Below are 24969 nucleotides of genomic sequence, written 5' to 3' on the forward strand. Positions count from 1 at the left end.
ATATTTGATTTTGGGTGACTCACCCACTCTCAGCACAAAATCGTTGTATGACTGGTAGTTGATTTCATCAAGAACGTCAAACATTTCAATGGCAAAGTCTGCTATTGTGCTTAGGTGCGCTGCTGGGGACTTCTTAGCCTGCAATAGCAATAACAAGTAAATGAGCGCTAATGAGTAAAGTCAACTGTAAAACATCTAGGGGTGGGAAATACCAGAGTAAATGAGCACATAGCTCCTATACTTTACATTCCATAAGGGTCTATAAATAATCAGTGGTGGCTCAGCGGTTAGAGCGCCGGGTTATTGATAACAGGGTTGTGGGTTCGATACCCGGGCTCGGCAAGCTGCCACTGTTGGGCCCTTGAGCAAGGCCCTTTACCCTCTCTGCTCCCTGGGCGCTGGAGTTGGCTGCCCACCGCTCTGGGTGGGTGTGTACTCACTGCCCCTAGTTCACTAGTGTGTGAGTGTGTGTGTTCACTACCACAGAGGACACATTTCGCTGTACAGTGACAAATACGTGCACCTTAATCTGTGCAAGGACCAGTGCTAGCCACTAATGCTTTCCAGAATTTGACGACTCTGGTAAGCCCATTTCAGGCCCCAAAACAATCCATTTTGGGGGGTCTGCTTTCATGGGAAATATGAATAATTTCTCAAATCAGATTTCAGATTTTCAGGGTTTGTACTCCAAGCTAAACACTTGCCTTGGTGCCAACGGTGGGGACTAGTCCCACAGCTGCCATGTATGTGCTGCCGATGGTCTTGATCTTCTCAATGTCTTTGTAGCATTCCTTGTCCATGAGCTGTGAAAAGAAAACACCCAAAACAGCTGTTTGTTGACCACTGGTTGACCAAGAGGGGAGACTTTTGGAGGAGGTTTTTGGAGAAGAAGAAGCAGGCTGACCTCATCGAAATCAGCGATGATCTCGTTGAGAAGACGCAGGCACTCCACGCCCATGTTGTTTCCGTCCAGCTCAATGTAGAAGTCGTTAAAGTTGGGAATGGATGCAAACAGCACCCCAACCTGGGCGTAGGACTGGTAATAGAGATCCTGCGATGGCAAAACGGCATGTGTTGTTTGTATGTGACGAAGAGATTTGGCAAGATCTCACAAGATTTCACAAGATTTGACAAGGTGGCTGTTGGGGAAGCCGTTAGTAAGGAGTTGTAGGTACTGTAGGTTTACTTAGTAGAGTATACGGTCACATGATTACAGCCATATACTGGTATTCAAAAATTCAGACCCAACATTGTTCGAAAAACAGGACACTAACATTGTTATAGGTGTGTTCTCCTACTGAGACTACAGTGGACTATCAAAGGCACCTGTGAAACAATTTAGAAGTGTAAAATATTCAGTGCATTTTATTTCTACACTTGATACAGAGTATCGTTTCTTTATTTTAAGTGATATTTCTCGTTTTGAGATTGTTGCAAAACGATTATAATTTTTTTGACGTATTTCTAAACATTTGTACTTGTTTTAAGCACCATTATCAAAATTATATGTATATATATTTAAATACTAACTGCTAGTGCTGTCAGGCCCTCGTTATCGCACCCTCTCCTGGGGCGATCCCGAGCCGCCGGCCACAGGTTCAAATAAGGACTTCATGTTCATTTACGTTCATATGTGTCTGATTCAGTGTATCACTTCATGTTCATTTACGTTCATATGTGTCTGATTCAGTGTATCACTTCATGTTTATTTACGTTCATGTGTGTCTGATTCAGTGTATCGGTTCAGTTCATTTACGTTCATATGTGTCTGATTCAGTGTATCGGTTCAGTTCATTTACATTCATGAGTGTCTGATTCAGTGTATCGGTTCAGTTCATTTACGTTCATGTGTGTCTGATTCAGTGTATCGGTTCAGTTCATTTACGTTCATATGTGTCTGATTCAGTGTATCGGTTCAGTTCATTTACATTCATGAGTGTCTGATTCAGTGTATCACTTCATGTTTATTTACATTCATGTGTGTCTGATTCAGTGTATCACTTCATGTTCATTTACGTTCATATGTGTCTGATTCAGTGTATCACTTCATGTTCATTTATGTTCATATGTGTCTGATTCAGTGTATCACTTCATGTTCATTTACGTTCATATGTGTCTGATTCAGTGTATCACTTCATGTTCATTTACATTCATATGTGTCTGATTCAGTGTATCACTTCATGTTCATTTACATTCATATGTGTCTGATTCAGTGTATCACTTCATGTTTATTTACGTTCATGTGTGTCTGATTCAGTGTATCACTTCATGTTCATTTACATTCACAAGTGTCTGATTCAGTGTATCACTTCATGTTTATTTACCTTCATGTGTGTCTGATTCAGTGTATCACTTCATGTTTATTTACCTTCATGTGTGTCTGATTCAGTGTATCACTTCATGTTTATTTATGTTCATGTGTGTCTGATTCAGTGTATCACTTCATGTTCATTTACATTCATGTGTGTCTGATTTAGTGTATCGGTTCAGTTCATTTACGTTCATATGTGTCTGAGTTTCACCTGGGACTGGGGGTACTTAAGTCCACCTACCTAATAGTGGGAATAACCACCCTTGGCTCAGATGACACTAGCAAGTCGTCGTGGCATGGACTGACTGTATTAGATATTAGATGATGGAAGATGTTTATTTTAGGTTAGCTGCTGTAGAGTGGTGCGGCGATTGCGGTGTACCAAGCGCCAGAGTCGTCGTTCCCATTGGGAGGTGCTCAATGTGCGAGAAGGTCGTTCTCAGTACACCTTCACTATACTGGCTCTAGAACATCCCGTGAGGTTAGCAGTTTCTGAGATGCCACAACCCTTCGCCCAGTACCCTGGTGTCATCCGAGCCATTAGTATTAGGTATGAGCCTATAGAAGCACTGTGAAGTTCTACAATTCCAGACTGTCTCCATCTATTTCTCTGCAGACAATGCTCAGGACCCCCACAGCACTGACCACCACAGAGCAGACTGTAGTATCTGGGTGGTGGGTCAGTCATTCTCAGCACTGCAGTGACACTGACTGACATGGTGGTGGTGAGTGTGTGTGTTAGTAGTGTAAGTGTTGCTCTGCTGGTACGAGTGGATCAGACACAGCAATGCTGCTGGACAGCCCACCAACCAGAAACATCCAGCCAACAGCATCCTGTGGGCACTGATGAAGGACCAGAGACTGACCAACACAAACTGTGCAGCAACAGATCAGAAAGCTTCTGTCTCTGACTTTACATCTACAAGCTGGACCAACTAGGTATCCAGGTCTAATAGAGAGTGGACAGTGAGTGGACAGACACAGTGTTTAAACACTCCAGCAGTCCTGCAGTGCTGAGAATGAAATCATACCTGTCCACTGGTGGTCCTGTGAGGGTCCTGGAGGGGCTAACAAAGTATACAGAGAAAAAGATACAGATACAGCCTGGAATTATAGAACTGCAAAGTGCCCCTATATGGTCAGTGGAGCTGATGTAGCTGATGGACCGAGTGTAGAAACAATGAGGTGGTATTAATGTTATGGCTGATCTAATATAGACCTAATGTATGGCTATAATATATAATGCACAGGTTGGGAAAAGCTAACGACTGGCCCCCACAAGACCTGCCCATTTGGAAACTTTTCTATATGGCCAGTCTACACCTGAGTGGTCCTAATGTTTTGGCTCATTGTGTTTTTTTTATATATTTGGGTAGAGATAAACAATTTTAGAGTTTGTAAATCCTCATTACAGCCCGAGTTCCTCAGAATTCCTTACACGGACATGAGTGGATGTTCACAGTTCCTGCACACCTCAGCAGGGGCAGGCTTTTTTATTCCAGGCCGATGTTAAAAGTGCTGGGGGTAGAGCAGCCTCCCTAAGGACGAAGCTGTTTCTGCAGTGCAGTAAAGGTGATAATGTAGTTCCTGCTTGTTTTCTTCCCTAGAAATTGAGATGTTTTTTGTAGAAGGTTTGCAGTGATGAGAGGAAAAGCTGCTTTTGCTTGGTTGGGGGTTTTATTGTGACTAAGGCTAATTATAATAATCTCCTAGTGTAAATGAGCAGATATCACATCTCGCCCCCCTGACCCGGATGTGATGGTGTGGGTCATTGTTTTCTTACAGGTGCCTTTGTTACATCACCAGTAGAACTGTCAGTTATTGAATAGGACTCTGACCCTGGTCATCTGCTGGTCTGTAAAGCCATGTGGCCGTCTCACCATGTTCCTGGGGTTGGACATTAGGAAGTGCTGGGCCACGTGCACGGGGAGCAGGTTGAAGAGAATCCTCCGGTTGTCCAGTTTTACTTTCTCCATGCCGTCCCTCTCCTCCTCCGCCTGGACACACACACATGTTCATGCAAATTCAGCGCCAGTCCACATCCATAACAACACACCGACCTTCAGACTAACCGTTTCCTGCAGTAACTGCAAATCTGTATGAGGGGGGTTTCTCCGTTTGACCACTAGAGGTCAGTACAAAACCACAGTCTGCACAGTCGGCCCTTTCGCTTCTCACACCCTAAACTCTGGAGCTTCTTACGCCAGTACATATTGATTCTACCAGCTTCTGATTCTACCAGCATCTCCACCTTTTTTTTTTTTTACATTGTGTGAATAGCTAATGCATACACTAAGTGTCCAAATGTTTGTGGACACCACATCTAATGAATGCATTCAGCTGCTTTAAGTTGCAATCATTGCTGGCACAGATGTGCAAATGCACACACACACAGTTTGTATAGTCTCTGTAAAAGTACTGCCTAAAGAATAGGACTCACACGAACCTACTGGCACCATGCTGCCTAATGCCAGGCATGGGGTATATATATATGGGGTATAAAGCCCTCAGCGCCATCCAATACTTTTGGGATGAGTTGGGGATGATGAGGTGGAGTGGTGATCATCCAACATTCTGACCTCGCTGAATACAATCAAATCCTCACAGCAATGCTTCTCCAAAATCTAGTAGAATGCCTTCTTCCATTTACTCCAACCAAAGCAGCAGAATTTTTTGAACACCATTTCAGAAGGAACAAATGAATGAGTAGGTGTCCCAATACTTTTGTCCATTTCTGTTTTTGCTGTTTTTCACTTTTTGACATAATATGAATCTTCTTTACACTGTATCAGAACTTCATGATGAACGGACCAATAGAAATGCTCCAAAATGACCTGGAATAAAATCTTTCTACATTGACTTCCATTGAAAGTTAGGGAGGTTTTTTCCTTCTCCTGTAAAGTTGCCGTTGAGTCGCTTGCTTGTATGTGTTTCCCTGTAATATAAGGAAGGCCTCAGGGCCTTCAGCCTCTAATTTATTTCATTATGTCTTAGGCAGAACTATCAGACCCTCGGATCAGCTCTCAGTCCTCCAAACAGAGCCCAGCCCTGGGGGCGATGGGAACACAGCAGCAAAATACTGTATTTTGTTGTGCAAAGGCAAACATATCCCGTTCTGCTGGTTCCTGGTAGTGGTTAATTATCTGACACTGACGTCAAGCAGATGCAGCCGTCCACGGCTGCCACATGTCTGTGAAGTGAAAGAGACACAGACCCTAATGTAGGTGGACTGATAGGCTTTTAAGTAAAAGCACAAACCACACGTCCACCAAGTGCTTGGTGGCTGCTTGGTCATCCATCGGTGGCATGCATGGAAAAGCTCACTGCATCAGACTTAACTAATAAACTTAAATAATAACCCAAAACCCAAACTTTCATTTATTAAGAAATCTTTTTTTCCCCTTTTTCTTTGAAAAAAAAAAGTGGAGAAGTATCGAAACACTGTTTTAAGAAATTATGCTGAAAAACCTGCCTCTTATGAATTATGAGTTAAGGTTATGAATTATTTTTGTAATATATTACCCCTATACACCTATTCAACATACAGCAGTTCTACCCCAACCACTCATGCTGACATTATATATGTATTGAAAAAAAAAATATATATATATATATACAGTCATGCCCGAAAGTATTCATACCCCTGGCAAAGTTTGACTTAAATTTACTTTTATTTAACCAGAAATTATATTTTTGCCTGGAAATGACACAGGCATCTCCCAGGAGATAACACGATGATGTACAAGAGGCATCATTGTGGGAAAAAATATTTCTCAGCTTTTATACACATTTGAACAAAAAGTGGCATGTCCAAAATTATTCATACCCTTCTCAATAATTAATAGAAAAGCCTTTATTGGCTATTACAGCAATCAAACGCTTCCTGTAATTGCTGACCAGCTTTTTGCATGTCTCCACTGGTATTTTTGCCCATTCATCTTTAGTGATGAGCTCCAACTCTTTGAGGTTCGAGGGTCTCCTTGCCATCACCCTGATCTTTAGCTCCCTCCACAGATTCTCAATTGGATTCAAGTCAGGACTCTGGCTGGGCCACTTCAAAACATTAATGTTTTTGTCTGCTAACCATTTCTTCACCACTTTGGCTGTGTGTTTTGGGTCGTTGTCGTGCTGAAATGTCCACCGGTTCCCAAGGCCAAGTTTCTCTGCAGACTGCCTGATGTTGTTGTTGAGAATCTTGATGTATTGCTCTTTTTTCATGGTGCCATTTACTGCGATCAAGTTCCCTGGTCCATTGGCTGAAAAACACCCCCAAAACATTAGGTTCCCACCACCATGTTTGACAGTGGGGATGGTGTTCTTAGGGTTGAAGGCTTCTCCTTTTTTACGCCAAATGGTGCACACATCATTGTGGCCAAGCAATTCAATTTTTGTTTCATCTGACCATAAAACAGAACACCAGAAGTCTTCTTCTTTGTCCAGATAAGCATTTGCAAAGGTCAAGCGGGCTTTTGTGTGCCTTTTCTGGAGAAGTGGTGTCCTCCTTGGCCTGCGTCCGTGGAACCCAGCAGTGTGCAGTGTCCGTTGAACTGTCTGCCTTGAGATGTCGCCACCAGCAGAGTCCAGATTCACCAGGATGGCCTTGGTGGTGATCCTTGGATTTTTCTTCACCTCTCTCACTATTCTCCTGGCCAGCACAGGTGTCACTTTTGGCTTCCGACCACATCTTCTGAGATTTTCCACAGTGCGGAACTTCTTGTATTTTTTAATAATACTTTGCACTGTAGCCACTGGAACTTGAAAACATTTTGATATGGCTTTATAGCCCTTTCCTGACTTGTGAGCGGCCACAATGCACAGCCGCAGGTCCTTAGTGAGCTCCTTTGTCTTAGCCATGACTGTCCACAAACCAACTGCAGAGAGCTGCTGTTTTTCTCCTGTTGAGTTGATTAAAACAGCTGTTCCCAATGAATCAGGGTAATTAGGATGCTTTAAAACAGCTTGGACTATTTGGAATGGTATAGAACTTTGGATTTTCCCATATACTGTGACAGTTTTCAAAGGGTATGAATAATTTTGGACATGCCACTTTTTGTTCAAATGTGTATAAAAGCTGAGAAATATTTTTTCCCACAATGATGCCTCTTGTACATCATCGTGTTATCTCCTGGGAGATGCCTGTGTCGTTTCAAGGCAAAAATATAACTTCTGGTTAAATAAAAGTAAATTTAAGTCAAACTTTGCCAGGGGTATGAATACTTTCGGGCATGACTGTATATATACAATTATATATAACTTTATATTATATAATATTGAAGTTAATTTATTCAAAAATATATATTTTATTATATTATATTATATATACATATGTTAAGGTTATATATTTAATCTTTTTAAATCACATTAATGTTTATTTGATGATTACTTTGATGATAAACTAGTAGTGCAATGTTTTGATCGTGTCTACTCACATGAAACAACCATGGACAAGATCAAAGACAGAATGTAGAAAAGATCAAATGAAAAAAAAAACAACAACAAATAGAATAAAGCTGATATGAAAATATGAAAAAAATATATATAAATATAATATTTAGAGATATTTTATATTCACATTATATATACAGCATTCAAAAGTCAAAAGTTTGGACACACTTGCTTACTTACTCTTAAAAGCATTTCATCCGAATGCATCGGGTGACACTGGGGACGCACGGGTATCCACTGTAGTTTGGATAACGTGGTTGGAGGGTTTCAGGCCTCAGTTGGCCTAAGCTGTAGGATGGTGGCAGTGTGTGTGTGTGTGTGTGTGTGTGTGTGTGTGAGGGTGGAAATATCTCTCAAGCCCTGCAGCTACAGTGTGTTAATGTACAATAATACATTTACTCAGGAGCAGTAAATTTAGCCGTAATAGCTGTATGACCAAATCACCTCCTTTCAGTACAACTTACAGCATAGGCCTATTTGACCCCCCCCCCCCCCCCCCACACACACACACACACACACACCACCCCACCCCAGGTGCCCCCAGTGTCAGAAATATGGCCACCCAAGGTAATGCTTTTATGATGATGATAATCAGCATACGTTCAACCAGGTGTGTCCATACTTTTTGGTTTGGCACTAGAATAATTATAATACGTTTCTTGTTGTTGTTGTTGTTGTTTTTTGTAAATATAAGTGAACAAATTCTTCATATTTCAGAAGCTGTTTCTATTTAACATTACAATAAAATAATAAAACAATGTGCACAATGCTATTATTTGTTCAGTGTTACAGGAAGCATGTAAACAGTTAAAATATATTAAAAATGATAATGCAATAATTATTAATGATTTAATATTACTATATTAAAACAACCTGTTTAAATTGAATAGTTTTTATTATTTTAATATTATAATATTAAAGTATTCATATTATAATGTTATTAATAAAATATTAATAATATTATAATATTAATATTATAATATGTTGTATTATTATTCTTATTTAATTTGATAAAGTCTGAAGAAATAGTCATGCAAATACTGAATTATGACTGTTGACCCATTAAACCACATAAAATGTAAAACATCAAGGCAAATGTAGGTGATTGGCTCTTTACCTTAACATCAGTTAATGTTACAATGTTGGGCCATTTTAATTAATCCCTTCATTATAAAATATTAATATAATGTAAATCACAGTCAGTATTAAATAAAGTCTATCCTTATGACCTCGACAGTATACTCCATCAATACACATCTGCACTGAAGTACCACCGGGTATATTCAAAGGCCCTCAATGCTTCAACCCCCCACCCCACCCAAAACCCATAGTTCTAATCCCAGCCTCTGAAAGCGCTTCTTACTGAAGCAGGGTGAATGTAGGTCACTGACTCATGTCGTGTAAATATGGGAGGTGCACATACACACACGCCGCACTCGACCCTTCTCACCTTGGAGCCTGGCCAACACTAACACACACAAGTGCAGGAGCTGCCAGCCAACATGTGCTGGCTGGAGCTCGTCCTGTAGAAAAGCAGCTTCACAAAAATGACCCCGGTGACCCCAGGGCATTTCACAGAGACAGGTACAACGAGAAGCAGGGAACCAAAGAAAACAGAGGGCAGATAGAGCCAAGGAATCAGAGCGAGGGGTGAATGAAGAGGTGGAGAAAGCAGTGGACACCACACAAGAGCGGTGAGATGTGTGGCCTACTGCACTTTTATGCGATGCTGGCCATTTCACTGGAAAACCAGCGCCACACACACTGCTGCCATAAAGTAATTTGGAAAAATGAGGACATCCCATAGGAATCTTTGTCTTATATCATATTTAAACATGTGGACGTTTAATCTTCATGATAATCGAACTCCTTTTAGACTAAATGAGCACTGACAGGGCACCTATATGTTAAATGTTTCCGATAAAAAGGCCAACGGGTGTAGCTACAAGGTAGGTGGGCCTAATAAACTGGCAAGTCAGTGTGTAATGCTTCCAAGTATCTCATGTGGATCTGCGGTCCTCACCTGTGTGGCCCAGAGGAAGTCCAGGCGCAGCTTGAGCTCCAGCTGGCGGGAGTGCAGGGCCAGAGCGCTGGAGAACAGCAGCAGAGACAGGATGGGCTCAAAGCCACGGACGTTGAAGGAGCCCACGCTGCCCCTGTGGAGACCACAAGTTCAGTACAGCATAAATTATACAGAACCACGCATGTCAAAACACACTCATATATATCTTTAATCTGTATTCATTTTTACATTTGTTACATTGAATAAATCTTCTATCAGGTCATATTATTTATGAATATTGTGAAAACTGACCATTTTAAGACCAATACTGGGACAGATCACAATCTGACGAGCCCTCAAACCTTCTAATGACCCCCACATTCACCTATATCTGTCCTTAGATTGCCAGCTATTACTACCAGAATCAGTATTTACCTATAAGCCCTTTTCCCTTTTACTACTGTCTGACCCATAAACAACGTCTACTGCCTGAAACTAAAGTACAGTAGAAACCTAAAAGAAACACCCTGCAAATTCTTCATTTTTCAATTCTTTAATTCTGCATTTTTGGAGTGTTGTGAATCTGGCGACCCCTTAGGGCAGGAGTACGCAATAGGCAGCATCCAATCCGGGTCTGGAGTATAAAACTATGACAGTGACATCAGAATGGATAGCAGGCTAAATGGCTAATGGCTGGTTCATACCTAGTACCACAGCGCTGGACCATCCACATTGCTCGATGTTCATACTAATACCACAGTGAATAGCGCTTGTTTGTAGAGAAGTGAACTGAGAAGCCAATGTGGGATGAGGTGGGGAGGTGATCATCCAACATCCAGACCTCACTAATACTCTTGTCTCTGAATGCAATCAAATCCTCACAGCAATGCTTCTCCAAAATCTAGTAGAAAGCCTGCATTTTTTCTCTGGACAGTAGAGACAGTTACTCCAACAAAACCAGAATACCCTGGATTTCAGAAGAAGCAATGGACGAGCAGGTGTCCCAATACTTTTGTGTTTTGAGGGAATATATGGTTAACCTAATATACCTGCTTCCATTTGTACACCAAGGAGCCAAAGAACGAGCACCAGTAAGCACAAAAACACACAAAACCCAAAGTTGGAACTTTGGTACAGGTTAGCCAGCTTAGCCATGTTAGCACTTTGGCCGAGCTACCACCAGTTCCGAAGTTTCAGGACTTCAGTTGGACGCACTCCTGAAATATCCTTCATTTCAGGAGAAATGATGAATGAGCAGATGTCCAAATACTTTTGTCCATTAAGTGTAGACTATATTTTGGTCATCAGCTTCGTTTTGTACTTTTTGTAATGATGCATTAGACCAGATCAGACAGCACACGATGATCTAACTGGAAGTTAACTGGTGGGGGAAACTGCCACTTTTTAGCCAAGAAAAGGATGCAAATAAGTACCAGGGGGTCTGAAAACCATCTGGCTGACCCAAATGCAACCTTGCTGAAATATGCATTTGCATATTATTCAGTTGATGCACTATATGGACAGAAAGTATTGGGACTAAAATCATGGGTATTAAAAGAGCTGATCCTGCTTTTGTTGGAGTAACTGACTCTACTGTCCAGAGAAGAAGACTTTCTACTAGATTCTGGAAAAGCATTGCTGTGAGGATTTAACTGCATTCAGCAGCAAGAACATTTGTAAGGTCTGGACGTTGGATGATCACCACCCCACCCTTATAATCCCCAACTACCCAACTCTAAATCCCAAAAGTACTGGATGGAGCTCCACCATCCATCATTACAGAGAACACAGTTAGTTCCATTGCTCCACAGCTCAATGCTGGGGGGCTTTATACCCCTCTCTAGCCCACACCTGACATTAGGCAGCATGGCGCCAATATGTTTTTTTTTTCTGATCCAGAGAGTCCTGTTCTATTGGCAATACTTTTCTACATGGATTAGATGGATTGTGGATTTGCACAACAGTGCCAGCAATGAGAGTGCATTCATTAGAAAGGGTGTCTACCATCATATTGGACATATTGTGTATCTACTGATCATGCTGTGAAAGGGTAGAGGTTAGGTATGAAGTCTATACATGTCATGCCATGTGATTCCATATTGGAGAACCTCACTTCCCTGAGCGAGATCCATGCGACAAACTCCTCAAGTCAGAGACCTCCATCAAGCTCCTCAAGCTGCAGACCTCTTATGAGGTCTCCAAGCCAGAGGCCTCTGACAAGGTCCTCAAGCCAGATGCCTCTGACAAGGTCCTCAAGCCAGACGCCTCTGACAAGGTCCTCAAGCCAGATGCCTCTGACAAGGTCCTCAAGCCAGGCGCCTCTGACAAGGTCCTCAAGCCAGACGCCTCTGATGAGGTCTCCAAGCCAGATGCCTTCAATGAGCTCCTCAAACAAGAGCTACCAAAGCCACACAGCTCTAATTACATCTACAAATTGGAGTACAACAAGTTCATCAAGCCAGAAGCATCTCTTGAGGTCCATAAGCTAGAATGTCCAGTGCTCAAGACTCCAGCTCAAGACTGTTATCGTGCCCCCTGCCCCAGTAACCGTCCCTGCTCTAGAGATGGTCCGGTTTCTTGGCCTTGATCTCTTGATCTGTCCTTGGCCCCGGCCAAGGTTCATGTTACATTATACAGTATGTATTTAGTGGTTCTAGGGTTACTCTTCTGCTGTTGCACAATTCAATGTCAACCACCGTCTAGTCCATTCACCATCAGGAACAAACTTATTCAGACCATATCACTTGCATGGTGGACGATTCTCCACCCAGCAGTGTTACCAACATAGTAATGACATGATGGCGTAATGATCGACATACTGCACCAGCAACACTGGTTGGAGTACAGTGCAGGTCTAATACCTAATCAACTAGCTCTGTATCTGCTTATCATCCCTCTCGTTTGCTTCCCCCTCCCCATTTCCTCTCATAAGCTGCTTCAATGAGTAGGTGGGATGTTCATGGTCATGCATGGTCTTTGTGTTCTGATTGTTTTCAAAGGTTCATGCAGGGCTAATGAGCCTCTACTCATCTTCAAACACTTAGGAGAGGTTGAATAAAAAAGAGAGCACACACAAAGAGAGCAGGGCTTCATTAAAAGAGATTGAAATACCTTTTAATTAACAGATATGAAAATATCACTTAAATAGTCAGATGACCTATTTCTTAAACAGCTGTAGGTGACTGGAAAGAGGTCTGCAACAGAGGCCTTTGGCTGACGGGAAAACTGTAGCCTTATATTTAGGCTGGGAGGCTAAAATGTAGACTATTATGTTGGGATTAGGAATCGCCTGTGTTTGAAGGAACATTGGTGGTTTCAGAAAAGACCTCCACTGATACTCCCGTAGAGTAACTGAGCTGAAAATGACATGGTCTGGAATTTATGTTAGATAGTAGAAGTGTTGGGTGTGGGAGAAACTGGGAGGTGTGAAGACCTGAGCCTGTCCAGATGACTGGGTTGGAACATCTCCAAAACTGCAAGGTCAGCAGGTGACTACCTACCAACAGCCGTCTGAGAAGGGACAAATTAACCATTAACCACCAACAGGTGCCAAAAGGTCATTGTGGCACGAGAGCAATAAGCACTAAACAGCCACAGACTGTAGACTAGTCAGGGTGCCCATGCTAACTCCTGTCTACCGCCAGAAGCGCCTACAATGAACAATGGCACTGGACCCTGGAGCAATGGTATAAGGGCATCCTGATTTTTTTTACATTACAGGTACATGTGGTCATGTGGTCATGTTTCGACTCATCAATGTATGTACAGTATAAACATGTAGTATACCTGTTACACCATACACACCGTTAATTCTACTAAATGTTCACCTACCCGGCTATGGCTCGCCTGTAGCCGCTCAGCTCCAGCACGGTGATGTAGCTGACCGCCACCATGACCAGCAGGAGCATCTTGGGCAGCCAGGACACTCTCAGGAAGAGGGCCATGGTCATTGTTCCCATGATGCAGGCCAGGAAGGCATACTGCGCCCCGTCGCAAGGTAACTCCGCCATGGTGCGGTTGGCACCCCCAGCCGCATCAATGATGACGATAGAGCTGGTGGAGTTGGTAGACCACAGCCACGGCATGCAGCCCACCTAAACAGAAATGGGTGAAGTTACACAGGAATCTGGGAAATAACTGGGTAATGTATGACCTGTTAACTAAAGAGGAAGAGAACAGGAGGAAATAATGTAGGGGATGGTAATTATGGTCCAACTCTATCCCCTATTATATTGCTTTATATCCAAGTCCATACGCTTGTATAAATAATCTAGCCCCACAGTTTAGACCACGGTGCTCTGAACACTGTGGTTAAAATAAAGATTTGGAACTGGACTGGGATTAAAATAGCCAATACCCAAACCATTCAAAATGTGCCTGGGTCGGCCTGATCCCAATTGACTGGATACAATTGGGACATGTCTTTCTATTCCTGTTCCCTATAACAGTGCTCTATACAGTTCTCTATAATAGGGAATAGTGATCAGGGGATCCTTTATGTTCTCTATAGTAGGGAATAGTGATTAGGGGAACCTTCCTGTTCTCTATAATAGTACCCTATACAGTTCTCTACAGTAGGGAATAATTATTAGGAGAACCTTCCTGTTCTTTATAATAATGCTCTATACAGTTATCTATAGTAGGGAATAGTGATTAGGGGAACCTTTATGTTCTCTATAATAGTACCCTATACAGTTCTCTACAGTAGGGAATAATTATTAGGAGAACCTTCCTGTTCTCTATAATAGTGCTCTATACAGTTATCTATAGTAGGGAATAATGATTAGGGGAACCTTCCTGTTCTCTATAATTGTACCCTATACAGTTCTCTATAGTAGGAAATAGTGATTAGTGGAACCTTTATGTTCTCTATAATAGTGCTCTATACAGTTCTCTATAGTAGGGAATAGTGATTAGGGGAACCTTCCTGTTCTCTATAATTGTACCCTATACAGTTCTCTATAGTAGGGAATAGTGATTAGGGGAACCTTCCTGTTCTCTATAATAGTGCCCTATACAGTTCTCTACAGTAGGGAATAATTATTAGGAGAACCTTCATGTTCTCTATAATAGTGCTTTATACAGTTCTCTATAAGAGTGAATAGGGTAATCTTTCTACTGCACAACAGTGCAATACAGTGGAAAACAGTGATTAGGGAATAGTGATTTCTGTCCTATACTGTGCTCCTGATTTTCTATTGTAGATAATAGTATCTCAAGGGCATTTCTGTTCCCTATAATGGTGATCCTGGTGTTTTCAGTGGTCCTGATTTTCTAATAAAAGAGAAATGTAGGGCAAATGATTAGGAACCCTTTCCATTCCCTATAATGGTGACAATAGTGTTCGGTATAGGGTTCCTGATTTTCTAACGTATGGAACAACCTACATCATATGACAGACTGCAACATCATATGACAGTGATTATGAAGATGATGATCTCACCACACAAGCTTGGGCCACAGCGTAGATTAAGAGCACTATGAGCACACACAGGACCGTTCGGATCTGTATGGTGAGGCACCCAGGAAAGCACTGAGTGAGAGAGAGGAAGAGAGAGAGAGAGAGAGAGAGAGAGAGAGGGAGGAAGATTAGCTGGGAGAATTCAAATTCGGAAATCCACTTAGGAGAGACGTCAAAAAAGCCAAGCAGCGAACTCAGCGATAAAGACTTTATCCCGAACAAAAGAGGAAATTGAACTAAATGGGCTTTTTTTTTTCTTTTTTTTTTTTTTGGGAACAGCCAGAAAGATGACGGACTTTAAAGCCATTGTGAAACAGGATTTGTACAAATTGACTTTGTCGGCACATCAGCAGCGTTTCGCCCCTTCACAGGCTTACCTTGAGCTCTGTGATACTTTTTGGCGACAATTGGCGACAATCTTACTCTGTATTTACGTCATTTAGGGAGTAGTTATTGCTGAGAACTGTGAAAGGGGGGGTCTAGATAGGGGTCTAGTTACCTTCCCACTAAAACAAGCTCTCTGATGCACTCTCGGAAATTACTACAAGGAGTGAGGAACCTCAAGACTTAAATAAAACGTAGGCCTCGCTCAGTTCTCACAGGGTTCCCAGCTAGTAACCGGTGGCTGAATCAATGGCCGTATGTACCGTATGTCCACATGCCCATTCCTGATTAAAAGTAATTGTCAGCACTCAGTGTTTGGCACTGGACAGAAGGAGAAAAGTACACATCTTACGTCCAAGAGGGATAAAGTGATAATAGCAATTACCGGGATTCCCCGTGTATGTTTAGATCCGAGTTCCCTCAGTATCATTACTGGGGCTCTGTAAATAGCTCGCTGCAGGTCACATGGATGATCACATGACTAGTAACCTCCACAAGCCTTCCAAAACCTCCTTCTCCGAGCCACTACACAGATATTGCTGAACATTGCATCCAGTTTTAATGGAAAGTTCTTCAAAGTAAAAATCAGCCATAACATTAGCACCACTGACAGGTTAAGTGGAAACCATTGATTATTTCCTACATCTTTAGGGGGTTGGGATACATTAGGCAGCAAGTGAACAGAATTTCTTGAAGGTGACAGGGTCATGGGTATCTAAGGCTCACTGAAGCGACCAATGGAGGCCCTGACTTCCAACTTACAGGACTGAATCTAGAAGAATCTGCTGCTAACGTTAGTCTTGGGACCTGACAACACAGGACACCTTCAGAGCTCTTGTGGAGCCCATGCCTCAAAAGCTCAGATCTGTTGTGGTGGCACAAGTGGGATCTACTCAGTTTTAAGCAGTGGTACAAATGTTATGGCCTATTGGTGCATATACACATACACACACTATATGGACAAAGGTTTTGGGACACCTTCACTTTTATGACATCCCATTCTCCATGGTCCCCCTTTGCTTGCAGCTCTACCTGCAGCAGCAGGTCTGGAGCTCTGCAGTTATTGAGTCAGTTGGAGGCTCAGCACTCGGCCCAGCACTCGACCCCGCTCTGCAACTTTACATGGCTGAGCTGCTCTCTGTGAGCTGTTCCTCCTAAACTCTTCCACTGTTCACTAATAATACCACTCACAGCTGATGGAGGAAGATCTAGGAGGGAAGGTCTAAATTTCACCAGCTGACTTGTTGTAGTTGGTGCAGCGGTGTCTCCTATTACATACAGAACCATGCTGGAGTTCAGTGAGCTCTTTAAAACCTCCCATTCTTTCACTAATGTGTGTAAGAGAGGCAGACTGCATGGCTAGGGGCTTGGTTTCATACACCTGTGGCAGTGGGACTGACTGAAACACCTGAATCCAATGATTAAGAGGTGTGTCCCAATACTTTTGTCCATGACATCCTTTTAATGTTGTATTTTTCCATAATAGCAATTTAATATTCTTAATAAAAAAAACCCTGAAAGTCAGCAATAATATCTAAACACTTACCGAGCACTTTATTAGGAACATTATTAATACTGAATAGGGCCTCAGAGTTTGTACCCACTGCAGCCTCAGCTTTCTGGTCTTGGCTGACAGAAATATACCCTGACGTGGTCTTCTGCTGTTGTAGCTCATCTTCCTTCAAAGTTGGACGTGGTGGTGTTCATTCTGAGGGGCTTTTCTGCTCACCACAGCTGTACAGAGTGGGTATCTGAGCTACTGTAGCCTTTCTGTCAGCTCTAACCAGTCTGGCCGTTCTCTGTAGACGTCTCTCATCAACAAGGGGTTTTAGAACTGCTGCTCTCTGGATATGTTTTCTTTATTTCACCATTCTGAGGAACTCTAGAGACTGCTGTACTGACACTCCTAAGACATCAGCAGTAATCTAGCCTTTCTGACACCAACAATTCTGATGGCTAATTAGAAAACTGATAAATAAGTAGGCTTACAGGTGTTCCTAATAAAGTGTTTGGTGAGTTTTTGAAGTCCTGATTAGGAAATGCTGCAATGCTTATTCCTCCATAGAACAACACATGCATTAAAAAGTGGGTGATCATGGAGTAGTGGCTTACCTGCACTCTAGTGACATGAAGATACATGATACAAGCTACTAGGAAACAGATGCAGAAAACCAGCAGCACCAATACTACTGTCCCCCTGAGATGAGGAGAGGACAGAAGGGAAAAGGGAGGGAAAGAGGGAAGAAAGGGTCAAGAGAGGCTGCAAAAAAACATGGAGCAGAAATATCAAGCATAAAGGAAGAATAGCTGAGACCCCGTTTACACCTGGTCACTTCATGTGACTAGTATATAGACTGGATCCTCATGAGATTTTAGCCCCATGTATTTATACTGGGTAGTCAAACGCGTCTCCGGTTAGTCAGGCTGAAATCCGATCGCTGTGTGGGACGGAGTATGCTGCTTGGACAGGTGATTTGGGGCGTAGTGGGAGGAGCGTTGGTTGTTGAATGTGGATGGATGCGTTTACACTGCTATAGGATGTGGCTCAGATGCATCTCGGACCTCCTCCTGAAGTGGACTGGGTGATGGGATCAGTATCTGGGTTAAATGCTACAGGTCTTGGGTTTAATGAGGCTCGGCCTTATCCAGACATACTCCTGATACTCTAGACGGACGGCGTGACCAGGTGTAAATGGGGTCTAAGAATTAGTTGGTGGAAAAAGACATAATATGATATAATTAACCCTCTGGAGTCGAGTTGTGCTTATCCTCTTAAATTTGCCTCGATAGCCGACGGCGGGAAAACTTCTATTACCGTAGGATTGCCTCGCTGCGTTAAGGGCTTAAATGCACTGTCATATAAAATAATATCCACGTTTTATTTTAATAATCCTATAAAAAGCTAAAATATGAAAATGTGACTTAGAGCACTGTGTGCAGAAATACTCTGACCCTGAAAAACTGAAGTCAGATTTTGGAAATTCCTTATATTTCCTGCCAAAAAAATACCCTTAATAATATGGACGAATTGTTCTGGTGCTTAAAAACGGATTTCCCGGAGTCTTAGCTTCAGGCAAGCAGGGAAATGTCTGAATACCTATAAACCGAAAAGTTTATAAATGGCAAAAGGGCAGAGGACGAGTTTCTGCATGTCCATTGGTCAGTTTTACACAAAACCATAGATGGACGCCCAAATCCACCAGTAGACACAGTGAAAGGCAGTGTGGTGTGGCGCAACAGATAACACCACTACCTGCCACTGAGCTACCACACCACTTGGGAGACAGGGGTTCGATTCCTGCTCTGGGTGACTGTGCTGCGCTACACCAATAAGAGTCCTTGGGCAAGACTCCTAACACTAGGTTGTCCCTCTTCTGTAATATGAGTAACCTTGTAAGTCGCTCTGGATAAGAGTGTCAGCTAAATGCCGTAAATGTAAATGTGCAGTATCTCGAGTGCCTAGACCCGTCTTCACAGCCTCGTAACTCCAGATGTCCAGAGTCCCTTACAATCTGATGATGCAATCGAAAGGGTGGGCTCTACAGATTCATCAGAATTTACTAGGAACGTCAAATTTGACATGCCGGCGCATTTGTAGACTCCAGAGGGTTAAAAAACAAAACAAAATAGCAAAGCACAATTTCATTAAAAACACCACCAACTTCCAATGTCCTCCAGCTAGATCTCATTCAGCATTAGAAGTGTTACGATTATTTGGTCTCTTCTTATGTCAAAGCATTAAAAACACCAACTCAGAGATGAAGTATTAGCATGCACCTAAGGGCAGTTAGCAACGTTAGCAAAGTGACAGGGAAGGCAGGGTAAGTAGGTAAAGGCTTCATATTTACTGTGGCATGATGAGAAGATAGACAAGGCCAAACAAGGCAGCTAGGATTAGAGAGAGCACCACCGCTCCAGTGAAGTATTCATCATGTAAGTGATGATACTAGAAGAAAGAACAAACACATGCTTGAGCGGTGAATTGCATTTTCATATAGCAACACAATCGACCACCTTCCTCCCGGGCTTGATTCCAGCCTTGCCCTGGTTTAGTTTCACTGTGGAGCTGAAAAAAAGAGAATTTATTATGCCTTGTTTTTGAGCTTAACCTACTCTTTTCTTGGGGTGGGCAGCATGTAGTATTGTCATAATTGACCAATTATGTTATAACACTTAAAATGTTAATAACATTGTGTACTTACCTTGGTCAAAAATGTAATAAAACCTAATGATGTGATAATTTGCCTAATAGCATACATCTTACAGCATGTTGCCCAATAATGTAATCCCATTTTTTTAAATTAATTTCTCATTTTTATACCAATAACAATTTTTACAATATTGAGAATTTATTAAATTTATTGTCAGGTTGAATTTTTTTTCTTGAAGAAAGAAATGGCCTAGTAGGATGGTAGAACGTCCAAAGCTTGATTTAAAGATCATAACAAAAATAATAAAATAATTCTATGTATTTTACCTCATCTGTTGCATATTTACAGACACTACCAGTGATTTATCCAGAACTTGCAGAAGTCCTACAGTGGCTTTTTTTCAAAGCTGATCCCATGCACTGGAAATCAGAATGTGGCCGGCTGTTAGTTTCTAATGATGTTGGTGGTTAGGCCTTCACCTCTGAACAGTTTAATACCATTCTTCAGATCCAGCATACGTTTGTCTTCATTTTCTTAATTTCATTTCCTCTTAACTGTCTCTAATCTCTGTCAAATCACTGTTAGAGTCGTGATGTCTGGAATCGTGTCTAGCTTTAGCACAAAGCTAATCTGGCTCACCCTCTTCTCACGCTCTGAGCACTTGTACATGAGTGTGAGAAAGTGCAGGTCGGCCGTGTCTGACTCCGTCTGCCGCGCCTCTATCAGACGGCCGATGTAGCGGTTGACTCGCGTGCCCGGGCTGCTCTGGGTCACGTTGGCAGCCACAGAGGTCCGGTTCCGCAACTTCTCTGGAGCTGAGCGGAGCACCCTCCTCTGCAGGGGGAACAGAAATGGGACACAGAGACGCTTAAAGTCTGAGATATGGCAGAATGAGTAGAGGCCTGTATTTGTCTGTTGATTAGACAGTGCCTCTTCACCCTCTGAAGCTAAGCTACAGCCTGCTAGTCAATACTTTTTGGTATTTGCCCTGCCCTAAAACATCCTAACACTGGTCCGCTAATTAATACACCTTTCCTGAGTCACCATCTTAATAATAATAATAATAATAATAATAATACATTTGCTGGCAATACATGCTGGGGTCAGAGCACAGAGGCAGCCATGCTACAACACCCCTGAACACCACAGATCAGGTTAAGAGCAGTTTCGTGGACCTGTGTATCGAACCCTCAACCCTATGATCAATAAGCCAGAGCTCTAAACACTTAGCCACCACTATTCTGAAAAAAAAGGAAGACCCATTTCTGATTCCCTAAAGCAGCAGTTCCCAACTCTGATCCTGGAGAACCTCATGCCCTGCACATTTTAGTGTTTACCCAGCACCCAACACAACTTATCCAGCTAATACATTAACACACCTTCCCTGAGGTGTTTCCTGAGCAGGATATGCAGGGTAGGGGGTTCTCCTAAGGAACCATGTTCAAAAAGAGATGAGTGCAAAGAACCTTCACTTAAAATGTTGAGGGACGTTTTAACCAGCAGAACCTTCAATCATCAATTTGTTGATGCAACACAGTGACCAAGGCCTTCACACAATGTCTGCGGTTAATCACTTTCTCCATAATTAGGTCACATTGTTTGCCAAAGCCAAGAGAACATCGTCCACAGTGGTTCCCAACCCTGATCCTGGGGGACATCATGTCATCACCTGCACATTAAGGTGTTTACTCAGCTCTAAACACATCTGATCCAGCTAATCAGCTAATTCATTAACAAGCCCCTCCAAAGTTGAAGGTAATGGGTTAGAGCAGGGTCCTCCAGGACCAGGGTAGGACCCACTACTCTAAAGAACTATGTTTTTGAGTCCAAACCATTGAAGGGTTTAAAGAAGGGATCTTGAAGATCTTGAGGGTTTGGGGAAGGTTTCTACCAACAGTGACCAGGGCCTTCACACAAGGTCTACGGTTGATCATTCTCTTCATAGTTATACAGTCATATACTTTGGCAAGCCAAGAGAATATTGGCTCTGCTAGAAATATACAGAGCATTTAAGTACATATAAGAGTGGATTGAACTTAAAGTCCTAGGTAAAGTCCAGACAGATTGTCGCCCTAGCAGTTTCTGCTACACTGAAGACCTCTGTAAACATCTTGCAGAGGGAACGTTTCTGGGCCTGGATTCGATGAACAATGCAGTATAATTGCAGAGAAAACAAACAATCACAGACAGCACAAAAGCTTTGCTCACCATGTCATGCACATGGCAGCTCGAAGAACTCCACGGACGAACAGACTGTGTGACAAAGCATGTCACTGGTTAGTGCAAAAGAGGCTGAAACACAACTGCCTGAACAAAACTGCAGGAAAGGAGGTTTTAGCCATGCTCAAACCTCAAGAGCTTCAGACTACTAAGGCCTCTACTGAGCCCCACACTTCCTTCACTGAATATGCTTCCACGCAAAGATTTTCTTCAGTCTGATTGAGTCGATTTCAATTTCATGTCCTGCAACTTCTTCAGGAGTATGGTCACAGTCTGGTACGGAAACTGCACCACTCGGGACAGGAAGGCTCTCTCCAGTGTGTGATCAAGACTGCACAGTCCATTTCCGGAGCAGCCTTCTCCTCACTACAGGACAACTACAGGACCAGGGTCATCAGGAGGGCCCACAGGGTCATTATCAGGGACAGTACACACCCTCAACACAGCCTCTTCAGGACTCCTGGGATTCCTGGGCTACAGGAGTGTGAAGTCTAGGACAGCCAGACTGAGGACCAGTTTCTATCCATAAGCCATCAGGCTTCTGAACACCTCCTCCCCCCTTCCACTCTGAACTGGCTGAACACACAATGCACTTTAAGTAAAGAGAGTTAAATAGTGCAGTACAGTGTAGTGTTATTCTTTTACTTAGCTTTACTTACTATATATTTCATAAGATATATTTTGTTTCTATCTTTTTATATTGATATTTATAAGATTGTTGGTAAATGGAGGAGCTGCAAAGTAAGAATTACTGTGGGGCACCTTTATTGCTAAGAGTGTGTTGCTGAGACAGCTGTTGAACTGTGCACACACACAGCATGTATAATTTCCATAATGTGCCCTGAGCCAAAGCTCACCATGCCTAATGCCAAGTGCTGGCTAGAGGGGTATAAAACTCCCCCAGCACTGGTTTGTGGAGCAGTATATTGCAAATGAGTGTGGTTCTTGATGCATAGTCATCCAATATCAGTTCCTGACCTCAGTAATGCTCTTTTTTGGTTAAATGCAATCAATTTCCTGCATCTAGTGTAAACCCAGAAGAGTAGGGGTGAGGGGTTCCATATTCATTACCTTAATTTCTGAAGAAACTTTGGATGAGTGGGTGTCCACACATTTCAGGAAAGTTTAGAGAAAGTCAACGAAAAAGAGGAAGGGAACCAAGGGCAAGGCCAGGACTGGGAACCAATGCTGTTGAGCTAGGTTCTTCAGAAAGGCTTCTAAATACATCAGTACTGTGGTGGTGGTTCTCAATCACTGTGCTCATCATTAGAACATCTCCAAGGTTCTCCTCATGAAGTCTAGTATTATTTAGAGTTCTCCTCAGATCAACACCTGGTTTGGTGGTAAATCAGGGCTTAATGATGGTAAATAAGGTGAGCTGCTGCTGCTGCTGATGGAGTTGAACACATCCTCCACGCTGTGCTGGCTGGACTGGGGTCTGGCATCCAGGAGAAATCTGGAGGAACCTGGAGGAACTGAGCTCTATTCTTCAGACTAGCTCACCGACAAGATCTCACTACTTTCTTTCTTCAGAATGAGAAGCTCTTGTTTCTCCTTTTTACTGCATTTATGTTCACCTGCATCTGATCTGATCTAGAGATGTGGAGCTTCTACTGTAAAAACTAAAGTAATGGCATTAGGGTCCTAAAGCCACCTCTGTACTGTACTATTACAGTGCACAAGTTCATACTGGACGCTAATTTGGCTAAACTCAACAGCAGTGACGCATTTCATTGTTTCTTAAACGATCCCAACCAAATCAAATCAAACCGAGGTCACAGATTTACAGCCCTGATCGGAACAGTTATGCAATCTAAGATGACCAGAGATGCCACACCAGCACCTTCCCAACAGCAGAACCTAAAACATTTAAGGACAGAGCGTCTTCTTTAAAAATAAAGGAGAACCCCACTTCCTCCACTTCAGGAAGCCTCCACAATCAATACAGAGAAAAAACATCAGAGCACGTCCCTGAATCAGTCAGAGAGAAAAAACAATACACACTGAAAAGGTCATCCACAGCGAGAGAGAGAGAGAGAGAGAGAGTGAAGGAGGAGAGGCCGGATGTGTCCTGCTGAGAGACATCACACTGGGGAGGCAAGGAGCCAGAGGAATCAGCGGATGAAGTGGAACAGTGCGAATGGAAACACACTTCTGTGTGTGTGTGTGTGTGTGTGTGTGTGTGTGTGTGTGTGTCAGTAAAAACTGTAACTAGAAGGGCTCATGAAGCAAATACACTCCTTACACTACAGCTGCTGGCTCAGAGAGCCCTGGGGAATGAAGGCCACTTTAGATTTCCCAGACTGATTTAAACTGTAGCTCTTTCTTTTTTACAGAGATCCAGAGCTTGGTTGTATCTGAAGGATACTTTCTTCAGACAGTATTTTACATATTTCATTGTTTACAGTACATTTACCATCTTTTTAGAAAGTAATGCAGCCTATAAAAGCACCAGGACAGCACATAACAGGGAGACTGTATGACTGGAACAGGGAGAATAGCATCCCTGTCATTCCCATCCAGGCTAGGACGCTGCTGCTACTGCACCATTGAGCTTTACTGGTGAGCTTTACTCTTTCCAGAACTGCTGCTGTGTAACACTGCATAACCCGAGTCATATTAGTGTAAAATCCTGCAGTATTACTCTACCGCCTCAGCCCATATGCTTCTTTACCTTCAGATGTTGCTACTGGAGCTCTCAGCTTGTCCAGAAATGCATGTGTGGCACAATCTGTATTTACCGCAGTGGTGTAAAAGTGAGTTACACTCCACAACTGTAGGGGGAGCACAGGTGCAAAAAAGTATACTAACTCTCACATAACGCTGCTTTAAGCTTCATATGAGTCAGCTCTGCTAGTGTTCACTGAGATCATGAGCATGGGGTTTCTGCTATTTCTAATCTTCTTGTGCTGCCAAACCGCCTCACTGGACCACCATGTCAGCAATCTGTGGCCATTCCAATCTATAGGCCTATGATTTTCCTGACTGCATATAA

General features: G+C 42.7%; 1 protein-coding gene across 2 annotated transcripts in view; it reads right to left on the reverse strand.

The window, feature by feature from the left end:
• Nucleotides 1-24969, reverse strand: part of adcy1b (adenylate cyclase 1b) — a 103288-nt gene that overhangs the window by 8933 nt on the left and 69386 nt on the right. Inside the window, exons 9-18 of one of the 2 annotated variants that reach the window (XM_072687243.1) lie at nucleotides 20394-20588; nucleotides 19452-19549; nucleotides 17716-17800; nucleotides 15202-15291; nucleotides 13590-13852; nucleotides 9780-9912; nucleotides 4192-4308; nucleotides 905-1051; nucleotides 705-803; nucleotides 24-138 (exon numbers count right to left, since the gene is read on the reverse strand). In XM_072687243.1, coding sequence (XP_072543344.1) covers nucleotides 24-138; nucleotides 705-803; nucleotides 905-1051; nucleotides 4192-4308; nucleotides 9780-9912; nucleotides 13590-13852; nucleotides 15202-15291; nucleotides 17716-17800; nucleotides 19452-19549; nucleotides 20394-20588 — 1342 coding nt within the window. Of the gene's footprint in view, nucleotides 1-23; nucleotides 139-704; nucleotides 804-904; nucleotides 1052-4149; nucleotides 4309-9779; nucleotides 9913-13589; nucleotides 13853-15201; nucleotides 15292-17715; nucleotides 17801-19451; nucleotides 19550-20393; nucleotides 20589-24969 lie in introns of both variants that reach the window. The other variant, XM_072687242.1, reaches the window with a different exon arrangement.

This window comes from Salminus brasiliensis, chromosome 9 (assembly GCF_030463535.1).
Source record: "Salminus brasiliensis chromosome 9, fSalBra1.hap2, whole genome shotgun sequence".
In the NCBI taxonomy this organism is placed as follows: Eukaryota; Metazoa; Chordata; class Actinopteri; order Characiformes; family Bryconidae; genus Salminus; species Salminus brasiliensis.